This window comes from Pogona vitticeps, chromosome 4 (assembly GCF_051106095.1).
Source record: "Pogona vitticeps strain Pit_001003342236 chromosome 4, PviZW2.1, whole genome shotgun sequence".
NCBI classification, from domain to species: domain Eukaryota; kingdom Metazoa; phylum Chordata; class Lepidosauria; order Squamata; family Agamidae; genus Pogona; species Pogona vitticeps.
The window spans coordinates 39,209,579-39,235,814 of record NC_135786.1 but is presented as its reverse complement, the minus strand read 5'-3'; the positions used below and the strand labels follow the sequence as shown (position 1 = coordinate 39,235,814).

The 26,236-nt window shown below is 40.9% G+C and overlaps 1 protein-coding gene across 1 annotated transcript in view; it reads left to right on the top strand.

The window, feature by feature from the left end:
• IGFN1 (immunoglobulin like and fibronectin type III domain containing 1) overlaps nucleotides 1-26,236 on the top strand; it is a 41,249-nt gene that overhangs the window by 4,518 nt on the left and 10,495 nt on the right. The window contains exons 4-19 of the mRNA XM_072996511.2: nucleotides 741-840; nucleotides 1,940-1,987; nucleotides 2,145-2,190; nucleotides 2,863-3,040; nucleotides 3,890-4,006; nucleotides 4,899-5,070; nucleotides 6,955-7,227; nucleotides 8,509-13,320; nucleotides 13,432-13,556; nucleotides 14,878-15,019; nucleotides 16,085-16,381; nucleotides 16,873-17,172; nucleotides 19,011-19,184; nucleotides 20,386-20,514; nucleotides 22,643-22,945; nucleotides 25,141-25,229. Coding sequence (XP_072852612.2) covers nucleotides 741-840; nucleotides 1,940-1,987; nucleotides 2,145-2,190; nucleotides 2,863-3,040; nucleotides 3,890-4,006; nucleotides 4,899-5,070; nucleotides 6,955-7,227; nucleotides 8,509-13,320; nucleotides 13,432-13,556; nucleotides 14,878-15,019; nucleotides 16,085-16,381; nucleotides 16,873-17,172; nucleotides 19,011-19,184; nucleotides 20,386-20,514; nucleotides 22,643-22,945; nucleotides 25,141-25,229 — 7,305 coding nt within the window. The remainder of the gene's footprint in view (nucleotides 1-740; nucleotides 841-1,939; nucleotides 1,988-2,144; nucleotides 2,191-2,862; nucleotides 3,041-3,889; nucleotides 4,007-4,898; nucleotides 5,071-6,954; nucleotides 7,228-8,508; nucleotides 13,321-13,431; nucleotides 13,557-14,877; nucleotides 15,020-16,084; nucleotides 16,382-16,872; nucleotides 17,173-19,010; nucleotides 19,185-20,385; nucleotides 20,515-22,642; nucleotides 22,946-25,140; nucleotides 25,230-26,236) is intronic.

Sequence of the window (26,236 nt, the reverse complement as noted above, 5' to 3'; positions counted from 1 at the left end):
CTTTGTCATTATTATATGTATGATTTTTTTTTAACATTTACTGTTCTTTGTTCATGGTCACCATCTTATGTTTCTTCTGAATAAGTTTTAGTATTCTTGTAGTGTGGGTAGGGGGAATGATTATTTTCTTTATGTTTATGCACATGCTTTTGTTCAAAACTACCCAGAGAAATCGTATACCACTAGATAGTCAGTGTGTTATAAACAGATAGTCAGACAAACAGACAAACAAACTATTCCTGACTTATTTTGGCTAACTCTACAGGAATATCCCACTGCTGCTTTCTTCTTCTTCTTCTTCTTCTTCTTCTTCTTCTTCTTCTTCTTCTTCTTCTTCTTCTTCTTCTTCTTCTTCTTCTTCTTCTTCTTCTTAAGATTCTTTGGGGGAGATGGGTAAGGGTACCAAGAGTGAATACAGTCCTTGAAGGTGAAAATTGCCATCCCAGTGACAGTGACTGAAAGGAGCAGTTGTCTGGTCTGGAGTCCAGCATTGTGTTACCTCTCCATGATCTCTAATGAGTAAGGTCCAATGAATGGAACTGGGATTGGGGACTCAAGCCTCTGGGGTTTCGGGATCAAGGGTCTCTGTTTATTTATCAGGGTCTCAGTATTAAGCTTGGACTTAATGAGCTCAGTGCCCCAAACTTTTCACACAAGTAGAGAGAGAATGAGAGCCATCTGGTGCCTGGCCAAGGATTGCTAATGAATTCTTTGTCCTTTTTTAATTTTTATTTTTAAAGATAAGCAACATTACTGCAAATGATGCTGATGTGTACCGTTTTACTGCTGTGAATGAGTATGGGGAAGCCACTTGCAGTGCAGGTCTTAAGATCATACAGGGTATGTCACTCAGTCTATTATGCTGCAATGAATTAATCAATAACTTGAGGGAACAGATTACTTAAACTGAAATCTTAAGCATACCTGTAAGGAACAACAGTGAAATGTACTTCAAAGTAAACATACATAGAATTGTTCTCATAATCACTTTCAGACATCTTTAAATCTGATTCTCTTAGCACAATGATTCCCAACCTTGGGTCCCCAGATCTTCTTGGACTAAAATTCCCAGAAGCCTTCACCACTAGCCATGCTGGCCAGGATTTCTGGGAGTTTTGGTCTATCTTAGCAGGACACTACTACTGCAGTATTTCAGTAACATGACTAATATTAAGGAGAACGACTGTATCTTAACAACAGAGCCAGAACTCAGAAAAGCTAGGTTTTATACTACAAATGCCAGGTTCCCTCAGCCATGTCTAATAACTATACTAGATGAGGCATTCTGAGACTTGTGTCCCAAAGTAACATTTCTTACTGCTATAAAGAGTGCAGATTTTTCTATCTAGAAGGAAGTTCCTAATTCAGCCCCTGGCATTTTCAATTCAAGGGATCAAATAGCAGGTTATTTGAATGATATCTTCTTGAATCAAATTGCAGAGAGGTCTTGCTACTCAGAGCAGAGACAGAGCAAATAGGCAAAAAATATAACTTTATTTTTTAAAAATGGCTGCTTACATTCCTATGCATGAAAGTTGCCACTTAAAATCCAAATTAGTTTGCAAACAAAGGTTTTGTAAGGAAAGTGGTAATTTCCCACTCTCAGCTGCTAATGTTATGTTTTAAACTACGCATCTTTTATGGAGAACATGCAGTACATGTGGAGAGACAGGTATAGCTACAGCTGCGTATACATGCTGTATGTATGTTCTTCATTGCCCCAATAAAAAGGGAAATGCATTTCTCTTACTGAAGTCAGCATAAATATAAGCTACACACGAAATCTCTTCAAAGTCAGTGGGGCTTGAGTATGCTTAACTTCAAAATTATACAACTGTCAGTGCTTAAAGAGAATATTCTTACAACTGTGTTACTAATTGAGAAATTCTCTTTCCCTTTTGTCTTCCCTTCTCCCCCCCCCCCCTTTATAACTGATCAGTTGGCTTCAAGAAAAAACCAAAGGATATCGCTGTTGCACCACAGACAGGTATGTTTCTTGGCTTCATGGTCAAAACAGAGCAATACCTACGTTAATCCAGCTGGGAAGTACATCGACCAATTTAGAATTCTGATTAAGCTCTAAGTTATGGAAGCTGCATTTTCGCATGATGACTCTTTTTTAAAAATATATATATCTATTACAGACCTGAAGAAAGAAATAAAGCACTTCAGAAAAGCGTTAAAGAAAACGTGAGTGTTTTCAATACTTGGTCATTTTTAAAGGTTTTTCTTCTGTATGCTGGCAGAGCATAAAATGTAGGCATCCATTTACAATGAATATTATGCAGAAGAATATTTCATAGAAAAATGCAAAGAAGTTAAGTTGTCTTGTGTGTCATAGTAGTAGTAGTTTGCATCTATCAGAAAATGGGCATAAATAGTATGATTCCTAATGGCCAAGAGTTTGTTTTGCAGCCACAAAGTATTTTTTTTTACCTGAATTATTTTCTCTTTTGATTAATTGAGTCCATACTTAAGGAGGGGGGCATCTACTTTTACTGCTTGTTTAAACAGCCTCCAGAATGTAATAGATAAGGTTCTGCAATAAAAATTGATGTCCAGTTGCAGTTCTGCCAATAGTTGCAAGAATAAAGCCTTACTTGAAATACATCTAGTTTCGCTAAACAATAGATGTCTTGGGCAATTTAAAAATGACATGGTGGTGTCATTTAAAAACAACAACACTGGCCTTCTTTTTTGTCTGTGGTTTGGAAGTTTGGATGATATTTTAAAAAAGAGTTGAAATGAAAAGCACCTCTCCCCTGACGTCAAAAAAGAGTGCATAAAGAATAATATCTCCTACTATCATATACAATTTGGGATTCTCTTCTTGGGGTTGAGAATTTGAGATTCTCTTCTCAGCACACCCACAGCTGCTCCAAAGAAGGAAATTGACATGGAACAGGTCTGGCAGCTGCTGCTGGACGCAGACAGGAAAGATTATGAAAAGATCTGCTTGAAATATGGCATTGTTGACTTCCGCGGGATGCTCAGGAGACTTCAAGAGATGAAGGAGGAGCAGGAGACCAAGCAGGCTGAGGTAAGATTCTCTTTGATACAAGGGAAGTGAAGAATTCTTAATAATGTTACAAACCCCGTTTTGGTTTCTCAGGCGCCTCAAGAGATTTTACCTCCAGAGTAAGATTGAGACACAGGCTGTCTTTTCCCCCCATTATGATTCACACAATTCGCACATGATGTCACCAGCTTCTTTTGTCTTTCTAAAGCTAAGCACATGTGCACACAGCAAGCACAAAAGGAAAGGCCAATTTCTCAAAAAGATTCAAACAACCTGTGAAATAATTCTACTTTTAAAATTTCCAGCCACAACAAAGCAGCAATTATGGGACAAAATGCTGTTGGTTTTTGTGTAAGATTTCCATAACTTGGTATGGTTATTTGTAACCAACTGACAAGGTGCTGGGCACATCCTGATCACTTGCCTGTTCTTGTGACCTGTTGTGCAACTGAGGTGTGTCCCAGCATCTCACAATGCCATTGTTGGGGAGATATCTATTAGTGGAATTGGAAATTTTGCCAAGAATCTGTATATTATTATGCTATTCTTAAAAAATGCCTTTTTTTCTGAAGTTTGAACTATTTTCTCACAGCAAGTGGGGTAGAACTACATATAGCTATTCTCAGAGTAGACCCACCAGGATCAGAGAGGCAATACACCAATAAGTCTCATAATTTCAATGGGTCTTCTTGAAGCATGATTCATTCTGAATCTAATCCACTACTAGAAGTATATTCACATTTGTCTTGAAAGCATTGTAAGGGATGACCCTGATTTATGCTTTTTCCTGTTCTCCAAACAGTTTGTAGTAATCTGTTTAGGAACTAGAATGGTTGGAAATTCCATCATTTATCTGTGTGCTCTTTACAGTATGTGCACAGTATTGCAAACTTGAAGCATGTCAAAATCAATGAACAACAAGCAAATGCTTCAATTGATCTGGAGATGGAACTGAAAAATCCACAAAGCAGAATTTATCTGTACAAGGTAAGGAAAGATAAGTAGTTGATGGAGAGAAGTTCGTGGAGTTTTCTGCTTGGCATGCCAAAATGACTTGACTGCTTATGGCTGCTAGGCTTAGGATAGCATAACTGAATGTGTAATCCAAAAATACACCTCCTCCCTTCGTGATAGTGTACATTAGAAAGGAGACATATTAGAATAAAAGTGAGGAGCTTCACATCATCCATTTGCGGAATAATCACACAACATTTAACAAGTTGTCCAAGCTCCCAAGATATGTAATGCAACATTGCATGTTAGTGTTAATTAAAAGTTCCCAATTAGCTTATTTTCTTTTAGTTAAAAATTCTCAAAGGGCTAACCAATGATCCCAATTAAAAAAAATTAATAGCATTTTATTTATCTGTAGACAGCTTGCAAGAGATAGGTAGTTACCTGGCTATCTGCATAGTAGACATTCACAAAACAAACAAACAAACAAACAAACAAAAAACCATCTTTGACCTTACTTTGTTTTCATTTAGCTACATTCAGACATCTTGCCTTACTTGTAAATGCCCTGATCTCACATGTGGCTGCTTTGCTCTTTCCTTTCTGCAAGTGAATGAAGAAAAACTACAGTTTCTTGTTAGTTCTAAACCAGCTAACATTGTCTGAACAAACCAGAATATTAAGCCAGCTTTAAACTATGGTTTCCTTGTCTGGACATAAGAGATTACAATTAACTGAGGAGCTTTTGGCCCACTTGTGGAGGAATGAAGAAGACATGAGCAGGGACACATCTGTCTATTAAACATAACCCTCAGGGTATCTTTATAGTGTAATTAATATACAGAATTTAGGAATGTTCAGTTGTTTTTCTTTATCATGGTCCACTATTCTTCCTGTGAATTCTGCTCTCCTTTGCAACCTTCAGGATGGTGAGATGATCAATTTTGGACTGAATGATGACAACATAAAGCATTGCTTACGGCAGGTGGGCAAAAAGTACAATTTTGTCATCAATGATCTGCAACCAGAAGATGCTGGAGTCTATCAGATCAAAGTAGAAGATGTAGATATCTTCTCTACTGAGCTGGAAGCAGAAAGTAAGGTTTCATGACTGTGGGGCTGTGCACAGAACCCTATAGGAGAATGCATATGTTTTGTAACAAATGAAAAATGGAAACAAATGGTTCCCATACATTTCATTTGTTATGAATAAAGAAGTGAATGCTAGAATCATGAAAGAATTCTGAATTTCACATCTTCATTTGTTGCTCATTATTTACCTACTTTTAGTCATTTATTTTCACTTAGCAGTCAAAGTGAGGTTGTTGGGAATGGGATGACAAATCAATAAAAGCAGCCGCCATAGAATGTCCATGTGAACATTTTTTCATCAGTAGGCCCTCCCATGTCTTCTCATAGGGATCCTCAGAAGGAGTGGTAGACAGTGCTAGAGTGGTGAGAGGAATGTGTTTCTTTTTTAAAGTTAAATGAACCTGAGGGGTGGGGGTGGGGTCCAGGAGGTGGCTTTTGCTTTCTAACAAATCCTCCTTCTGCCATTCTCTCACCAACTGTCTGTACTTACTGGAGTACCTCTGGATTGGGTGACATCATAATTTTATCATCTTCTATTAGCATTCCAGGAAGTGCAGTAGCAATGGAAGGCTGCAGAGTAATGTGATTTTTAAAAAGTTTATAATGAGAATACCCACACCCTTTGACCACCTCATAATGTTAAGGATTAAGGTAAATGCACAATATTCCAGCCACGACTGGAAATATAAATGAGGACCTGGCTGGGAATAGACAACTCACAAATATTTATTAGTAACTCTCTTTGTTTTCATATAACTTTCTCTCTTTCCGGTGAATGGCTAAATAATGAAATTAGCTGATTTGTGGAAATCAGTGCTACTCCACATAGCACGTCCCTAACTTTCCAATTCATTTGCTCTTAGTTGGTCATTTCTAGCCTTAGTCCAATCTCTGTAAATTTCTCTCCATAGTGATTTATTCTTTTTTTCCTATTTAGCAAGTTTGATATCTTGCAGGGGTTATAAAATGCCTGAAATGTCATGCAGTCTAGACAGAAATACATAGTTAGAGGGAGTAGAAGTGCAATTGGATATTTCAGTGAAGGCAGTGAAATAAATGGGAATAATGAAAATGAATGAAACTATAATAAAAATGAGTGTGCTTTTAACAAAAGGATAACTAAATGAATGAGGACTTAATAACAAAACAAATGGAATAACAGTGAACAAATGTTTTATACACTCCTTGTCTCAGCCGTAAATGATTTTCAAACTTACAGCCCAATCCTATACATATTTAGTTCTATTGTATTGCTTACTTTAACTTGAGATGCATAGGATTGCAGCCGCACTGGGGTTAAAAATGAATTATAGCAACTGTTCAAATGAAGGCCTTGTGGATTTTTTTACAGATAGTCTTTGTCTGGTACCGCTGTTTTACATGTACCTTTTATATGCCTCTAATACAAACAATACTTGCATGGAAAAAAATGCATTTCGTGCATGTAGTAAGCACCCACATCTGGGAGTGTCATTTACCATGTACAAGCCTCGTAATGTGTGAAATACCCCCCACTCTTATACAGTAACTGAGGTCTAATGGCATAGTGTCTTTTCCACCATGAATATTAGCTGATCATTTTCAGACATCTATTTACAAAAACTATGAAATCACATTGCTACCCAGTGCTGCAAATTTCTTAAACGGTCCTTAACTAACATTTGAGTATTGCACAAGTTCTAATGTGATTTCAAAGGGTTAAAATAATATTATTCCTGATGGCATAAATCAGGACAGCTTCATTCCTAGGTATTCACCAGCACTTTGTACCAGACTGGTGGAGGGTTTTGGAACCAAAATACATTTATATAGGTAATTCTGTCAGGCACATTTACCATTGAATGGTAATCTGTTGCATATATATATTTACCCTCCGTTTGGTGTTGCAGACATCCCAATATATTTTCGCTTTCCACTTGGTGATGTGAGATGCCATGAGCAAGGAAATGCTGTCTTACAGTGCACCCTCTATGATCCCTGCTTCAATGCTGTGTGGCTGCACAAAAACAATCGTCTAGAGCCAAATGAGAAGTATGAGATCTCGGTCTCAAATGATGGCCTAATGCACCGCCTAGTCATCAAAAACGCCCAGCCTTCTGACAAAGGGACTTACACCATTGACATTGGAAGGCGTACCTCAAGTGCGTGGCTTGAGGTTGAATGTGAGTGGTAATCTAATCTTGATTTCTCACAATATAATCCAGTGCAAAATGATAGACCTTTTTTCTAATAAGCCCTAATAGCATTACATCCATTGACTCACTGCTGAAGTGTCTAACAGTAGAGTGTGAGTTGATTTTATTAGAAGATTTTGGAAGATTTCTTAGGGTTTTTTTTCACTGTTGCTCATTTCTGTTATTTTTAATGATAATACATTAATTTTGCTTTTGAACTGCTGTTTAGCATGTTTAACACGTATTATTAATATATTTACCTGAAGGAAAAACTGTTCAACTTATTACATTTTAACAGTATTTTTAAAAGCATTTAATCTAGCACAAAGTTTCCAATCATAATGGACACATGTGTTCTTTGTCATTAGCAAAGGCTTAGTTATTGAGATTCTGTTTTAGTACTGAGAGGTAACAGCCACTGGCAGTCTTACTTTGCCTAAATATGTGTCAGTCAGTGGTTCAGTATGTCTTTGCTTTGGATTTTCTCCTATATTATTTATTTATTTATTTATTTATTTATTTATTTATTTATTTATTTATTTATTTATTTATTTATTTATTTATTTATTTATTTATTTATTTATTTATTAACTTTATACCCCCCCATCTGGACACATGTCTACTTTGGGTGGGTAACAAGGTGGTGCTGTGGGACTAGGTGGAAGCAAATAGTATACAGTGGTGCCCCGCATAGCGACGTTAATCTGTTCCAAAAAAAAGTTGCTATCTGGATTCCTCGCTATGCGGGGCAAAAAACCCCATAGGAACGCATTAAAACACGTTTAATGCATTCCTGTGGGGGGAAAAACTCACCGCTATGCGGAAATCCTCCATCTGGCCGCCATTTTTGCCACCCGGTAAGTGAGGAAACTGCGCGAAAATGTGATTTTCGCCCATTTAGAACATGTGGATTCGTCGTTAAATGGGGCGCTTGCTATGTGGGGCACCACTGTATCTTTAACGTTAGATATATTATTTGCTTCTGTTAACGTCATTTGGGGATAAGAAACAGATCACAATTTCCTTCCCTTAAATCAAACCAATAAACTTCCATTCCTGTATAATATTGGTTAAGACAGAGAATAAGATGATGCACCGAATACCATAATACAAAACTGGGTAAAGTTTTTTTTTTTACTTATGTGATTCCACCATTACAATTATTTTGTTTTGTACTAAATTACCAGACTGTTCCTCCCTTATTTTCACCTTTAAATCTTGTAAATGGTCTTGCACTTTGTGTTAATTACCATTATGTTTGTAACACAGCTGCTAAAGGAAAGAGAAAACAGTTGGAAGGAGATAGTAATGACAAAGTTGGATTGCGTAAGAAACAATTGGAAGACGATCATTCTAAGAAATTGCGACAGGGAGAAGCACATGACAATCAAGATCACTCTGCAGATTCCAACATGGGCAAAATTGGCCAATATGGAACAGGCCAAGATGGATCACTGGGAAAAGATGGGAAGATGGGACAGCTTTCTGGGGCAGGGGCAGACATGGCAAGTGTCAGTAATAGACAAACTGGGCTTTATGGCAAAGATAGCATGAGAGATGGGGCAGCAGTTACAGGTAGACCTGGTAGTGCTGGAGGAGCAGATGGACTCTATGGCAGATATAGTATGACAGGTGATGCCAGTGAACAGAGAGGTGCTGGAGGATTAGGTGGACTCTATAGCAAGGACAGTGTGTCAGATGGAGCAGGTGGTGCTGGGGGCATTGGTGGAATTTATGAGAAGGAGGGCATGTTCGATAGTGGGGGTGGACCAGGTGGTGCTGTGGGACTAGGTGGAATTTATGGCAAAGATGGTGTGCATATTAGAGCTGGTGGTGCTGGAATCTATGGCAAGGATGGGATGCCAGGTGGTACTGGTGTTGCTGGATATGGTGGTTCTGGAGAAGCAGGTGGTCTTTATGGCAAAGATGGCATGCTAGGTGGCACTGGTAGTGCTGGTGTACCTGGGGGAATAGGTGGACTTTATGACAAAAGAGGCAAACCATTTGGATCAGGAACTGGACCTGACAGTAATGAGGGAGCAGGTAGTCTGTATGGCACTGATGGAATGCTAGGTGTTGCTGGGGTAGCTGGACTCTATGGCAAAGGTGGTATGCCAGTTGGAGCAGGCAGTAGTGTACCTGGTGGTGCTGGCAGAGCAGATGGCTTCTATGGCAGGGATGATATTCTAGGAGGTGCTGGGGGATCTGGTGGTGCTAGAGGAGTAGGTGGGAAGGGTGGCATACCAGTTGGAACAGGTGTTGGTGGAGCTGGTGCTTCTGGAGTAATAGGTGGTCCTTATGGCAAGGATGGCATGCTGGGTGGTGCTGGTGGTGCTGGAGGCTTAGAGGGACTATGTGATAAGGATGGCAAGCCTGGCACAGCTGGCCTTGGTGGAAATGGTCGTGCTGGAGGTTTAGGGGGACTTTATGGAAAAGGTGGCATGGTAGATAGTTCTGATAGACCTGGTGGAACTGGGGGAATAGGTGAGCTTTATGACAAAGATGGTTTGCCTGTTGGAGCTGGTGGAGTAGCTAGAATCTATGACAAGAATGGCATGATAACTGGAGTAGGCCCTGGTGGAGATGCTGATGCTGGAGGAGCAGGTGGTTTCTATGGCAAGGATGGCATGCTGGTTAGTACTGGTGGAGCTGGTGGACCTGGAGGAATAGGTGGATTCTATGGCAAGGAGGGCATGGCAGTTGGAACAGATGCTAGTGGACTTGGTGGTGGTAGAGCTGTAGGGAGCCTGTATGGCAAGGATGGCAGTCTGATTGGTGCTGCTGGACCTGGTGCACTAGGTGGTGCTGGTGGACCTCATGGAGCTGGAGGAGAAGGAGGACGCTACGGCAAGGATGGCATGCCAGTTGGATCAGGAACTGGTAGGCCTGGCAATGCTGTAGGAGCAGAGAGTCTCTATGGCAAAGATGGCATGCCACTTAAAGGAGGTATTAGTGCACTTAGTGGTGCTGGAGGAACAGGGGTTCTCTATGGTAAGGATGGTGAGATGGGAAGTGCTGGTAGTCTCCATGGCAAAGATCATGTGCTAGGTGGTACCAGTGGTGTTGCTGGGCACATTGGTGGACTTTATGGCATTGATGGCAGTGGTGGTCCTGTGGGATCTGGTGGACCCTATGGGAAAGATGGTACATTAGGTGGAGGTAGTGATGCTGAGAAACTAGCTGGACTCTATGGTAAGGATGGCATGCCATATGGAACTGGTACGGCTGAACATTATGGTAGTGGAGGAAGAGGTGGCCTCCATGGCAAAAGTGGCATGGGTGATGCTGGTGAGCATCCTGGTTCTGGAGGGCTAGGTAGACATTATGGCAAGGATGGTACACCAGCTGGAGCAGGCACTGGAGGAGTAGGTGGACTCTATGGCCAAGATGGCATGCCAGTTGAAATAGGCACTAGTGGACTTGCTGGTGCTGGAGGTAAAGGTGGACTTTATGGCAAGGATGGTATGCCAGCTGGAGCAGGTATGGTAGGCGGACTCCATGGCCAAGATGGCATGCCATTTGGAATAGGCACTGGTGGACATGCTGGTGCTGGAAGTAAAAGTGGACTTTATGGCAAGGATGGTATGCCAGCTGGAGCAGGCTTTGCTGCCCCTGGTGGCATTGGAGGAGTAGGTGGACTCTATGGCCAAGATGGCATGCCAGTTGGAATAGGCACTGGTGGACCTGATAGTGCTGGAGTTAAAGGTGGATATTATGGCAAGGATGGTATGCCAGCTGGAGCAGGCACTGGAGGAGTAGGTGGACTCTATGGCCAAGATGGCATGCCTGTTGGAATAGGCACTGGTGGACACGGTGGTGCTGGAGGAGTAGGTGGACTTTATGGCAAGGATGGTATGCCAGCTGGAGCAGGTATGGTAGGTGGACTCCATGGCCAAGATGGCATGCCATTTGGAATAGGCACTGGTGGACTTGCTGGTGCTGGAGGTAAAGGTGGACTTTATGGCAAGGATGGTATGCCAGCTGGAGCAGGCACTGGAGGAGTAGGTGGACTCTATGGCCAAGATGGCATGCCAGTTGGAATAGGCACTAGTGGACTTGCTGGTGCTGGAGATAAAGGTGGACTTTATGGCAAGGATGGTATGCCAGCTGGAGCAGGCTTTGCTGCCCCTGGTGGCATTGGAGGAGTAGGTGGACTCTATGGCCAAGATGGCTTGCCAGTTGGAATAGGCACTGGTGGACCTGATGGTGCTGGAGTTAAAGGTGGATATTATGGCAAGGATGGTATGCCAGCTGGAGCAGGCACTGGAGGAGTAGGTGGACTCTATGGCCAAGATGGCATGCCTGTTGGAATAGGCACTGGTGGACACGGTGGTGCTGGAGGAGTAGGTGGACTTTATGGCAAGGATGGTATGCCAGCTGGAGCAGGCACTGGAGGAGTAGGTGGACTCTATGGCCAAGATGGCATGCCAGTTGGATTAGGCACTGGTGGACTTGCTGGTGCTGGAGGTAAAGGTGGACTTCATGGCCAGGATGGAATGCCAGCTGGAGCAGGACTTGCTGGCCCTGGTGGCATTGGAGGAGTCCGTGGACTCTATGGCCAAGATGGCATGCCAGTTGGAATAGGCACTAGTGGACTTGCTGGTGCTGGAGGTAAAGGTGGACTTTATGGCAAGGATGGTGTGCCAGCTGGAGCAGGAACTGGAGGAGTAGGTGGACTTTATGGCAAGGATGGTATGCCAGCTGGAGCAGGCCCTGCTGGCCCTGGTGGTGTTGGGGGGGTAGCTGGGCTCTACGGTCCAGATGGCATACCAGTTGGCACTGGAGGGCTTGCTGGTGCTGGAGGTAAAGGTGAACTTCATGGCCAGGATGGTATGCCAGCTGGAGCAGGCCCTGCTGGCCCTGGTGGTATTGGAGGTGTAGCTGGACTCTATGGTCCAGATGGCATACCAGTTGGAATAGGCACTGCAGGGCTTGCTGGTGCTGGAGGTAAAGGTGGACTTTATGGCAAGGATGGTATGCCAGCTGGAGCAGGCACTGGAGGAGTAGGTGGACTCTATGGCCAAGATGGCATGCCTGTTGGAATAGGCACTGGTGGACTTGCTGGTGCTGGAGGTAAAGGTGGACTTTATGGCAAGGATGGTATGTTAGCTGGAGCAGGCCCTGCTGGTCCTAGTGGCATTGGGGGAGTAAGTGGACTTTATGGTCCAGATGGCATGCCAGTTGGAACAGGCACTACTGGACATAGTGGTGCTGTAGGAGAAGGTAGCCTCTTTGACAAGGCTGGCATTCAAGGTGGTGCTGGTGGGTCTGGTGGTAGGGGAGGTGGACTCTGTGGCCAAGATGGCTTTCCAATTGGAACCAGCACTCATGGATTTGGCACTGCTGGAAGGGGTGGCCTCTATGGCCAGGATGGAATGCCAGGTGTTGTTGGAACTCAAGGTGCTGGAAGAGCTGGTGGCCTTCATGGCAAGGCTGGATATCTGGGTAGTCCTGGTGGGCCTGATGATGCTGGAGGAGTAGCTGCACTTTATGGCAAGGATGGAGTGCTAGGTGGAGCTGTTGGTGCTGGAGGAGCAGGTGGTCTCTATGGTAAGGATGGAATCTTGGATGGGGCTAGTGGGGCTAGGAGTGCTGGGGGAGTTGGTGGCCTGCATGGCAAAGATGGGATGCCAATTGTATCTGGTATTGGTGGAGAAGGGGACCTGCACGGCAGGAGTGGTTTGCCAGGTGGAGAAGGCAGAATTGGGCCCGGCAGTATTGTAGACCATGGTGGACTTTATGGTAAAGATGGTAGGGCTGATGGAATTGGTGCTGGCGGTTTTGGGCTCAGTGAAGGAGGAGGACTGGGGAATCTCTTTGGTAAGGAAGGTAGACTAGGTGGGATTGGGATTGGTTTAGGAGCTGGAGATATTGATGGATCACTGCTTGAGAAAATGTCAGGCATTCCTGGCGAAGAGTTCCTTGCTTATGGACAGTCTTCCGGCTTTTATGGTGCTGGATATCATCCTGGTGACAGAAGACAAAAACTGTCTGACTTAGATGCCAGTGGACGTATTTCAGCTGATGTTTCGAGAAGCAGGGACAGAAAAGGAAGAATTCTGCTGGAAGAGGATGCAAGAGGTACTTTTACATTCCAGAATGGCTTTTTATTTAAGTTGTAGACAAGTTATATAAGTTGTGGCATCATTACTGAAAATAAATATTATGTTTACATCTCTTTTGCCTGTACAGAACCACATTGCCGTTTCACTCAAGGCTTATTTGACATCCATGCTCACAAAGGAAAAGCAGCTGTCTTGTTGTGCAGACTTAACAATGATCAGATTGAAGGAAACTGGTTTAAAGATGGGCTCAAGGTATGTCATAATTCATAATTCTCTTGGAGATTACCGGAAGCCATGTTTTCCTCCAGCATCATTTATTTAAATTTATTTATTTTGTATAATTTGTTAGGGTGCCTTCCTCCTAATAGGGGACCTGAGGCAGGTCATAATGTTAAACAAGTAATACTAAGCACACAATAAATTACAGATTAAAAAGCAATTAAATTATAATATTAATAATTAAGAATCCATTAAGTAATTTAAAGCATTTAAAACTTTAAAAGCACACTTAGAAAAGTCAGAAACAGCATAGAGGGACTCAGTCATAATTAGCTATGAGAATGCTTATTGAGGTCTTTTTCCTGCCTACATGATCTTTTATTTTGAAATAAAGATAAAAGAGTGAAAAGGAAAAATACAGTATATCATAGCAATTTAAGAGGAAAGGAGGATGAAGAGTAGCATGCATATGCTAGAAAGTTACCAAACTATAGAAGACAAAGTACCGTATTTTTCGCTCCATAAGACGCACCTCTCCATAAAACGCACCAAATTTTTAGGAGAAGAAAACAGGAAAAAATAATCTGTTTTCTTCACTCCATAAGATGCACAGACTTTCCACCTCCCTGTTTTGTAGAAAAAAAGTGCATCTTATAGTGCGAAAAATACAGTACCTTACATGGGAAACTGATGCTTCAGCTAGTGAATTAGCTGAATACATAAAGAAAAAGCAGGTTAACAAAGGTAATAAATGATCAAAATTTTTAATATTTCAAGTGGAAATATACTTGTCCACCTAACCAGCCATAAATTTTGGTGCTCACATGCACCAGTTAAAAGAACAGCAAATTTCCATTGCCCTGGACTTGCAGGTAAAGTGCTGGTATCATAGGCATTGATGCTAATACAGCCTTATTTTCATACCTTGGTGACTAGGTAACTGTACTGGTCCTGCAGGTAAAATCCATTGATCAAGATACCAGTCCCTCTTGAGCAGATTCCCATCTGCATATAATTGAATTACCTGATGAGACTATGGTAAGCCACCAGAATTAGTAGTATGGAATGTTGAAGCTATGCCAACAACACGTCTTGAGAGCAGATCTGTTTATCACATGTTCTTTTCTTTTACCTGCTTCTCATCCATTTTTGCTTCCACTCTTCAGTTTGGGTGATTCTTAAGAGTATTCAACCAACTTGACCAGGGACAGGATCTTCATGGGGTTACAGCTTGAAGCTCATACAGGAAGAATTGTTACATTAGCCTGGATTGTAATCTGTAGAAATTTGAATGTTGCATGTACTTTCTGAGAAATAATATTTTCGTGTACGCTCTTTTCAACTTTCCTGTAAGATAACAGGCTCAGATGGCGTGTCCATTGAGAAGGAGGGTCCAGTCCATAAACTGATAATTGATGAAGTACAAGAAAAGCATGCTGGCAAATACAAATTTGAAGCTGAAGACATCCGAACAGAAGCATCCATTTTTGTTGAAGGCAAGTCTAGTCAAACTACAGTATGCCATTTGGAAGATTCCAACCTAGATGTCTAGCCACTGCACCACACCGGGTATAATCCTTCCATGGAATCATAGTTTGGAAGAAATGAGAATGTGATTGATTCGTAATCTCAGAAACTAACTCTTATTGCCCCACAATGAGGGAAACAGGAATCACTGGGGAGACATTCACTGTTGACTATGAATTTCTGTAGTAGTTTATCAATGGGTGCATACAACAGGTTTGTGTTTAGGACTGAAACTCTAATCAGGGATTTGTAAACTATGATGTGGAGAATCTTTGGTTAATACAAAATGTCCCTGCTAAACTCATCTTCCTCTTCTGTTGCTTTTATCACATACCACCCATCCCCCTAACTTCCCTAAAGTGGTCCAATAGCAAATTTGCATTTGACTTCAAGCATCTTACTCTGAAGGCCTGCCCCCTCATCCAGTGACATCACTTCCCATAAAATCTGCTGTGCTAGAGTGGATTTCCCCCACTTTTTTAAATTTGTTGGTGCATCTGATGAAAATCTGTGCCATAATACAGTTGTTTCTTTCTGAGGTTCCACATTATGGTTTTCGCTGCAACAGATTAATAGGGATACCTCTTGGGAACATGTTGGTGATCCATCCTTATAACAGCCACATGCTTCATTTTCAGAAAGTTGATTTACTTCTCTCTTTCAGATTCTTCCTATGGATCTATCATTTTATAATTTAGTAAAGCTTTCCCAAGCAAAGTATATTCTTGCTTAGTCAACCCCTTTTCCATCTAGAACAAGTTGTCTATATGCATAGAGTAGACACTTGGTTTTATATGTTTATATATTAAACCATCACAATAAAACTGTATCAGTTCCCTGGGCTTGTGCAATGAAATTTTACCTTGTCTTCAGCAGAGCTCATTGTGAAAGAGTTGTTTCTGAATTTGTGATTACTATCTACAGATCAAACATACATACTATCTCCTAATGTTAAAAAGAGTCAATGTTAATAGGGACAAACCATACTTCATGTGCCAGAACTAATACAGTGTACCCTTCATTTCTATATTCAGATCCTCCAAGTATTGACTCTGCACTTCTGAATAAACTGAAGAATGAACCTATAGTAGTTAAGGCAGGAAAAAGCACCATAGTTAAGATCCCATTTGAAGGCCGGAAGCCAATCAGAGCAACTTGGCTTAAAGATGATGGGGAACTTCTGGATGATGCCAGGATCAGCACTGACTATTCAGATGACTACACCCGGCTCACCATATCCAGCACCAACAGGAAGGATTCTGGAGATTATAAAGTTAAACTGAAGAATGAGAGTGGAACCACTGAAGCCACACTCAAGCTGATAGTGATAGGTGAGAAAGCTATAAAATGAAGAAACTGTTTCGACAAATTATGAATGAATGAATTATAACCATTAACCCCTATAGGTTATTTAATACTTACAGTGGGCTTTTATAGCTAATGATAAAATCAGTTTACTGAAAGTGGAAACTTATGTAGTGCCATGTTGTAGGAAGCTCCTTATGTTGATAATAGAGTATGCAACATTAGAATATGCAACACTTTTGATAACTGTGTTAGAAGAGTGTTTATAGCAGAACTACACACATGGCAAGAATAAGCTTTCAGTGGACTGTTGTGCTATAGATAACAAGCAATATAACAAATTCTGTTAATCCATGCTTTTATAACACCTATATCAAGCCTACGTCTCTTGTTCCTATAAGTAGGATCTTGCATTGGTCATGCCAGTTCCCCTCAAGTGAACTGGGAGAACAGAAATCCCACTGTTGAACAAGGCAAAAAACGTCTTTCATATGTTCTGTTTTACTCCTGCATTTAGATAAGCCGCAACCACCAACAGGACCTATAGTAGTTGTGGACAGCTCTACAAGTGGTATAACTATTCAGTGGAAGCCCCCAAAAGATGATGGTGGCAAACCAATCAAGAGTTATGTCATTGAGAGGCAGCAAGTTGGCAGAAAAACCTGGCTGACACTGGGAGAAACCGATGGAAACACCACAGTTTTCACCACCAACAAAGTAGAGCAGGATAAGAGCTATTACTTCAGGGTTAGAGCAGTGAATGCCGAAGGTACCAGCGAAGTACTTGAATCTGACGAGGTGATGGCTGCTGCCAAAGGTAATGGAAAACCCTCTCTGTCTGTCAAATTGTCATCAAAGCACCTAACATCCTATCAGATGCTAAAAGATTTGGCACTGAACTGAAATGTAGCCGCAGTTCAACTGGGTTTGAACATTTTTATTACTGCATAAATAATTAGAATTTACATAAGAACAGCTACTCCATGCATTTCATATGGCACTTAATATATATAGTTGTTGATACATTTATTTGTGAAGTGAACTCTGAACCATGATTTATGGGCCGGCGCTTTTTGTCAGTAGTGACCTAAAGGTTCTCAAGGATCGTTCTTCACATTAAATTGAAACTGCTGCATAGACTATTCCACTCCTGAAGGAGTTTTCAGTGATGGGAAAAACATGCTCACTTCAGTTCTGAAAGGACTGCTATTATTAAGCCTTTTTAAAGCAAAGCCAAGTGTGCTGCTTATATACTGCTCCATAGTGCTTAAAGCAGTGGTCCCCAACCCCCAGTTTGCGGCTGGTGCTGGTCTGTGGCCTGGGCCAGACTGGGCTGCCAAGAGAGACCTCCGGCTAGCCCCCCCATATGCACTCATCCCTGCGCTGCCCGTTTGCACCTGCGTGCGCGCCCCAGTATGCGCATGCAAGCACCACATGGCCATTTGTGCATGTCCATGGGTGTACATGGGGCCACTTGTGCACATGCGCAAATGGCATGGCACTCATGTGGGCACCCGCCCACCCGTGGTCTTTGGTACCAAGTCTTGAGTCCCAAGCCCAAGTCGCTATTAAAAATACGTTTTCCCCCAGAAAAAAAGGAGGTTGCAACTTAATTATGACTCGATAGTGATTCTCATAACTCAAATCCCCGTCCCTGCTAGTTAGTCTGTCAATTAGTGTTTCGGATTTAGAATGAGAATAGTCTGTTTGCAAAGAGGTGTTGAATAACAGCATGCTTTTGTTAGTAGTTGTGTTAAAGCATTTAGTTTGTCAATAAGGTACAGAATGTAAAGCACTAACAGACAGCTGAAACATGGTTTTCTATATTGTGTTTTTGTGTTGTTTGTGGTTTTTTTCTTCAAAACAACTATTTTGGGTTCACAACTCCTGCATATATTTTATAGATAGCATGCCTAAGATATTATAATCATGTATACTGCCAGTCAGTATTGTGATACATGGCTTATAAAAATAAAAATAAAAAAGCTGTGTTTCAAAAGGCCAAGGTGAATGTATGGCGGAATTGTAGCTGTTTGCTTTGGTTAAAGATAATGCAACAGAAGTCATTCTTGTTCACAAGTCGAAGTGGCAACCCCAAATTTAATGCCAAGGTTTGGGGTTGGTTGCCATTTAGGCAGCGGTGTGGGCTCCTCAATGTGCTGATGGGATACCTTGGTTTAAAACAAGTTTATGATTGTAGTTCCTTTAGGTACAAATTAATCTTAATCTCAGATTTACATGTAACACAGAGTTCTTCCCTTCCCAGTTTGCTTGTCCATTCATGTTAAAGGAGAAACAAAACAACAAAAAGGCATGTTGCATAAACCAGAATTCCTGCTTTATTGCTGTGTCAGAATGTAGCCAATAAAGCATTCTATTTTGCAGTTTCAGCCATTTCAGCAATATTCAGATAAGTTTCTAAGGCAAGGTCTAGAAAATAATAGATAACTTGAAATAGACATACTGTACTGAGAATGACTAGGACTGTGCAGTTCCTAGACTGACATTTCATTTTTATTTTCCCACTGACAGTCTCATGTTTGATATGATGCTATGTTTAAAAGACACTTTGAAGAAACATAAGCTCTTAGACATTATTCTTATCTTAAGAGACAACAGAAAGTTTCAATTATGATGGGTTGAAATTTTTCCTAGTTTTTCCTGGCCCTCCTGCTCCTCCTAAAATCATCAGCGCCAGCAAAGGCACCGTCTCACTCTCATGGGCAGCACCCCATAAAACAGGCAACTCACGAATTTTGGGATACACCGTTGAGAAATGCAAGAAGGGCAGCAATACTTGGGCACCAGTCACTGATGTGCCCATAACAGGTAAGTCCATAAATTTCTAGTACAACAAGCGGGCCAAAGAATTTCAGAGTGGGAACAAGGAGATCCAGTTATGATATAAAACTCCTCACAAGAGAGATTAAGATCTGATTAGAATTTCTCTAGGTTTTATCAGAAAACTAAGTTGCCTCATTATTCCTTTTTGACTATCCACCCCTCCCCGGGCATTGCCTTCTGGGAGTTTTCCTTAAGCTCTTTCTTGATTCAAGAGCTTCTCTAACCATGATCTACACCCACTCGTCAATCCCAGCACAGACTTCTCTTCCTCTCTTTTGTTTTTCCCACCTAGCCTTTTAGTTAATAGCCCCTTGTTTATTTATAAAATTTATCCTACTCTCTGTGGACCTACAGTTCTATTTTGAAGCTGTAATGCGGGTCCCATACCATACAGACTCTTGTAATTCTCCATTCCAAATACAGTGGTGCCTTGCACAACGAGCGCCCCGTAGAGTGATGAATTCGCTCTATGGGGACGTTTTTTCGATCGCTAATGCGATCGCAGAGCGACGGCCCCAATGGGCGAAAATCGCAGAGCGAAAGTCGGTAAGCGGTTCGCTTACCGACCTTTGCTTTGTGACCCGCCGATCAGCTGTCTGGCGGCTACAAAATGGCTGCCGGAAGCCCCAAAATGGCCACGCGCAGCGTTTTTGCGCCCTTGTTAAGCGAGGGGAGGGCGCGAAAATGGCTGCCGGCCATAGGGAAGCATCGCTGAACGGTGAGTATTCGGCCCAATTGGAACGCATTAAACTATGTTTAATGCGTTCCAATGGCTTTTCCTGCCCCGTTCAACGATGCTTTCACACAGCGAGGGTTAATCCGGAACGGATTAACCTCACTGTGCGAGGCACCACTGTATTGGAACTCTGTATGCTCCACAGCTGCACCAATACCAGAGGTGTTATACCTGTCCTACACTGTTTGTCACCATTTTCGTTTCAGGTTCTGCTTGAAAATTCATGGGAACATATGCAGAATGGTCTATGAGAACTTAGTCTAAAGAGTATTGTTGTTTGTTATCTTCTCGTCATAAACTTTGCCACAGTATTTGATGACTATGATATTTCACAGCTTTTCTCCTTCAGGACAGCTGAATCAAGACATATTTAGTAACAGAATGTAAGTGCCCCCCATTCCATCTTGTTCAAAGCATAATTGCATCACATTGGGTTATTTGATTTTACAGGAAAGAAGTATACAGTAACTGATCTAAAGGAGGGGCTGCAATATGAATTCCGTGTTGCTGCCATTAATGCTGCAGGAACGGGTGAGGCCAGTGCACCTTCAGAAGCTGTTTTCGCTCGGGATCCTATGAGTAAGTGGTTTTGTTCATTCATCCTATGAGATATGATACAGGAAACCTTTGCTGATGGCAGTATATATGTGTGCATGTCTGAATAAGAAAGAGAACCATTGACAGAGAGGTTGATCCTTTTACACCAAGTATTTCCATAAACTCTAGCAAACGATCCCTGTCCCCCTTTGAACTGAAATCTAAATTACAGGCAGTGCACTATCAAACTAGCAGTCCAGGATATGAGGAGTGTCCAGAGGAAAAAAAATAGCCATGGCCATACCTACAAGGAAATGACCATGAGAATACGCATAAGCAGGAAAAAGAGAGCCCATCAAAGATGGCATTTGTATATGTGATCACAGCAAAACTTTATGGGAATCAATAAAATACAGTGCCAGTATCTTATATACTGAATAGTATAAGATTTCCAATGGATTATTATGAGGAAAATGTAGTGTGGTATAGCAAAAGGTCAAGAATGATTGCCAAAATTACAAGAAGAATAAAGGATGAAGTTTTCCATTAGCATATTGAAAAAATATGAGGAGAAATCATCCAAAGGTAAACAACGAGAGGCAGAATGTTAAGGAATAAGGACATTAAGATTTTTGGGAGAGGGTATCATGAGAATACTATTACCTGTTGAGGCCTAGTTGATGGGCAAGCAAAAGAGAATTTTCTTCTGAGTTGCTCCCAGGTAATAGATTGTATTCCCTTTAGAGCTACGATCAGTTCTCCCTCTTACTGCTTTCCGGAATAGTGCAAAGGCACATCTCTGCAAACCGTTTTAAAAACTGTTTCAATGTTCATTGATTATTGAGCATTATGACAGTGCTTTTTAGTGGGGTATATCTGATAAAAATGTAATTAAATACATTTTTAAAACAATAGAATTTTGGAATTCAGAAATGTCAATGACTTGCAGGGATGGGGATGCAAGTCATGTAACTCACTATTGAGTCACACTTAAGTCACACCAGTGATTCAGTTCTGACTTGACTCACCTGTTTTTTTAAAATGGCTTGGATTTGACTCTTGATATCAAGCCTTTTTTCCAAGTCATTTTTCAAGTCCCTGTTCTTTTGTTTTTTTTAAAAAAATGCAACTTGCTTCACATCTTTTAAAATACTCCATTTTCTGGTTGGAATCCTCTTAACAGGCTGTAGAGGCAAATTGCATAATAGAAGCCACCCCATCTCCTGTGTATATATGTGTGACTGACTGAGTGATGGCGTAGGTAGGTTGCTTCTCTGGGATGGAGTAGGCAGCGCTTCTGTTAAACTTGCTGACTGAGATCTTGTCTGCAAGTTTTTGTAGCCTTTTGCAGTGCGCATGTGTGTGTGTGTGTGTGTGTGTGTGTGTGTGTGTGTGTGTGTGTGTGTGTATATATATGTGTGCATACATGCATACATGTGACTTCTTTTCTTCTTGAGCTGCTCTCCTGAAAGAGACACCCCCCCTTTCTGCAAAGCGATGCAAAAACTTGTCATCATTTTGCAGAGAGGGAGTGTGTGTGCCCCTGCAGGAAAGCAGCTCAAGAAGAAAAGAAGTCACCTATATGCTTGCACGTGCGCACATATGCACGCACGCACATACACACATGCTCTATGCAAAATCATGCAAAAATTTAGAGATAAGAGCTCAGATAGCAGATTCAGCAGCAGCTCCTTCCACCCAGTTCCAAAGAAGCAGCCTCCCCACAGACACACACCTCAGCCCTGGGCAAAGAGAGGAGTCCTGTGCAAGTTGCAAGAGGTTTCTTCAGTGCAATTTCCCTCTGTCTGCAGCATGTTTAAAAAGAGGATTCCTGACTGAAAACTGAGCTGTTTAAAAGATAAGTGAAGCAAGATTTGTAAACATTTTGAAACTTTTAAAAAAGTTTTCAGAGGAAGGACAGAGGAGAACAAAAGTGGGTGGTTCTCAAGCCTCAGACCTCCACACAGACTCTAGTCACCCCTCCTTTTTTATTTTTCTGTTTAAAAAAATGCTTATTTTTAATAGTGACTTGAGACTCAGATTTGGGGCTTGGGACTTGGTACTTGGTACTAAAGACTTGGGCTCAGACCTAGGGACTTGGTACCAAAGACTCAGATTTGGGACTTGGACCCAAAGACTTACCAGCATCCCTGATGACTTCCCTTTCCAGAGCCTCCAGGTCCAGTGAGAGATCTTAAGGTTGTGAATACTGACTACAGCAGCATCTCTTTGTCATGGCTGAAACCGGAGGCAGAGGAAGAAAGTTTTGCCAAAGGCTATATTGTAGAGATGCGACACTCTGACACTCTGAAGTGGACTCCGTGTAATGCTGTCCCAATAACAATGACTGCATATATAGTCAGAGGATTGAAAGCCAGGGAGATGTATTTCCTTCGTGTAAGAGCAATCAACGATGGAGGCTTGGGTGAAGCTGTTGAACTAGACACTTGTGTCCAAGCTGCGCCTCCCTCTGGTGAGTCAAAATATACAACTTCTGCTTTGGCAATTAAGAGCCCACACAGAGACAATTCATTCATAAATATTATATTTATGTGATGCTTTACCTTTGCTATTGCTTCTGTGAAACTGCTACTGCTGTGAAATTAGTGGATTTGCAACCCCAGGATGTCGTGTTGGACACTTCATTCAACAGCTTCAAAAGAAAATTAAACAGATTCATGGATGAAAGGACAATAAGGTGCTACCAGTTATGGTGGTTATGCCTTCAGTATCACAGGCAATATGCCTGTCATATGGGGGCAGGGTTCATTCTTGCTTATCTCATCCTCACAGGTGTCTTGACATAACAAAACATTTTACGAAGGAATTTGATAGGTGAGGATGAGGAACAGCAACATTTTCTTTTTGCTTATGAAGAATTTCCTGGTAATATAGATAGAGTTAATGTATAACAAGAACCAATATTATACCTACGGCTGACTAGATTTTGTGCAAAACTGCACAGTTTGTAGAACTGTGCAAATTACCAAACATTATAATGCTGCTATAATTTAAAAAATGTAAGCACTGGATAGATGGTTTGCATCTTTCTTAATAATTATCCAGCCCTTCTGTGTCTTTCTTCTATGTTTGTTTCTGCTTTGATTATCAAAGGGAAAGGACACTAGATGAATTTTTGAGACAGAGGATAGTAGTAATGGTATTTTGTCTTGCTCTTGGTTAAAGGTGAGATATCTCATAAAGCTATCAAATTCATCAACAAGGTGTCTTGTTGGGTCAAAACAGTTTAAACTGATGAGAACAAGGAATTTAATGAGTATTCTTTACATCTCTATTCTGAAGACCAGCTGCTGGAGAACATGTATAGAAGGGTGCTATTGTTCTTGTCTTGTCTGCACAAGCATTCAGTCTAAGAGCATCAGAACAGTAAACTGAGCTACATAGGTGTTCAGTATGATCCACCATGTCTTTTCTTTTGTTTGCTGTTGGTGCTACTACATTAGTAGGGAAATTATCAATAGATCTGTGCTACATATTGCCAGAACTCAGAAACATTATTTTGGGGACTAGAACTCTTAAGCAAACAGGGCAACTATAAAATGGTCAGTACCTAAGGGTTCGTATGTAATGGGGGAGATAAAGGATTTTATTGAAAATAATAGGCAGAGAAAGAAAATTGGCAATAGTGAGGTAGATGCATGAAAGCAAAGGTCATCTTAGAGATGACTTGTTAAAGAACTGCGTTTCACAGAGAAAATTAAGAGAAGAAGTCTGATGAATACAGAGGTGAATGCTACTGCAGGCACAGAGAGCACAGAGCAGAAGGACATGGGGACAGGAATGATTGATAAACAAACAAACAAACAAACAAACAAATAAATAAAAATGAACAGAGAGCAGTGTGAAGGATTTTTTCATTATGAAGGGAAGAAAGTGGAAGCTTTGAAAATAAAACAATAATTGGGAGAAAGTGTGGGGTTACAGATTAGAACTGATGGGAACCGAAAGTAGATGCTTAAAACTTTATCTATGGGATAATTATTATAACATGAAGAAAGAATCATCTTCATCTCCTTACTCCATGTGATGAGTTCTGTTTCATTACCTCTTGCCCCTCTTTAGAAACCTAGGAAAATCAGATGGGCATAATGAGTTTTTAAGGCTCAAGGACCACAGATATATGTTTCTGTATATGATTACAGCTTGTTTCCAAACACTCTCTCAGAGCATGGTTTTAGAAAAAAATGACCATACTAGGAACTTGAGAAAATATAGAGAAGATAATATATGAGAGCATCTTGATCAACCTTCCTTTATAAAAGTTGGGAGATTATTGCAAATGTCTGCTTGTGGAGAAAAGACTGTTTACCAATAATTCAGCTAAAAGGGAAGCACCATTAATTTTAGCTTCCTCATTAACTTATCTCTTAAATTCAAGTGCATAGGATAATCATATTGTTAGAAACAGCTGGGTGAGCTGTTGTGAAACTCAGCTTGAATAGTGTGTAGTATCTTGGACAATAAGCAGCGGGGTATAAGCACTTGAATATAAATCAGAATGTATTTGGTCAGGAGAGTGAAAAATGAATGGTTTTCCATAGTTGCTTAATTTGTTTCTAAGCATTCTATGTGTTTGCAAGGTGATATAAGGTATTATATAATACGAGGTGAAATCTATCATTTATTTACATTATATTTTCCTTACAGTTGGTCCCAAGGTCTTAGTAAAAGACAGCATCAAAAGCTTTATGATTGTGAAAGCAGGGAATACCATTCGTATACGCATTCCTTTTGAAGTAAGTGAGAAATGTATTATTCAAGAAATATGAGATCTCCATGTTTTCCTATATTAGCAAACCATTGCTATAAAAATCCTAGACTCTTTTAAAAGGCATTTTTCTGTTACTTCATGTTCATCATTGAGATGCTGAAAATATTTTCTCATTTCTTGTATAGAATCATTTTCTCACTGAAAAACCAAACATTTATGTAAGATACTGCTTGCCTAATGGAACATACACCCAACTAAAGACGCTTATGACTGAGCTCTTAAAACAATATGCAGAGCAATTCCTGTATCCAAGACTGAAACAGTTCAGTACAAATCTATGGACACAGGTGCATGACATTCAGCTTCATGCAAAGAAAAGCTCAACACCTACATTAATATACTGTATTGTCATTTCTTTGAACATAGAAGTAAATGGAGAAGTCCTTGCACCATCTGGCTACATACAAACAACTTTTAGGTTCAGAGTGATTTTAAATAGGCACAGTCATGTTTTATTTCCTCTGAATTATGCCAATTGCCTGTCTACTGGCTGTAACAGTTCTGCCTTACTTTGTCAGAGAAGAAAGAGTGCAGAATGAGCAAATGTGTTTGATTTCAAGGGGAAAGGCTGTAAACCTACATTGGTACCCTTGTTTCCCCCCCCCCATGGATTCTGCTGTTGAATCAGAAACATTTCTGGTCTTATCCTCAGGGACAAATAATTAAAAAGCGCCTCCAGTTTTCACATATTTTTAATAAAGAAATAATGTTTTCATGTTGCAAGAAACAGTTTTTATGCAACTTAATGTTACATTTCACTTGGTCTGCCACATGTATATAAAAATATACATTATTTAGTGCTTCATCTCAGTGTATTTGTGTGTGCATGCTTACTTTGAAGACCTCATGGCTTGATAAAGCCCTATCTTTAAGCCACTGTATGAAAATAGTGGCCTAAATACCTCTTGATGCTGGGGTATGCCATGGAAATTCCTTCCCTTTCCATTTCCCTGCAGTCCTATGACTCCAGAA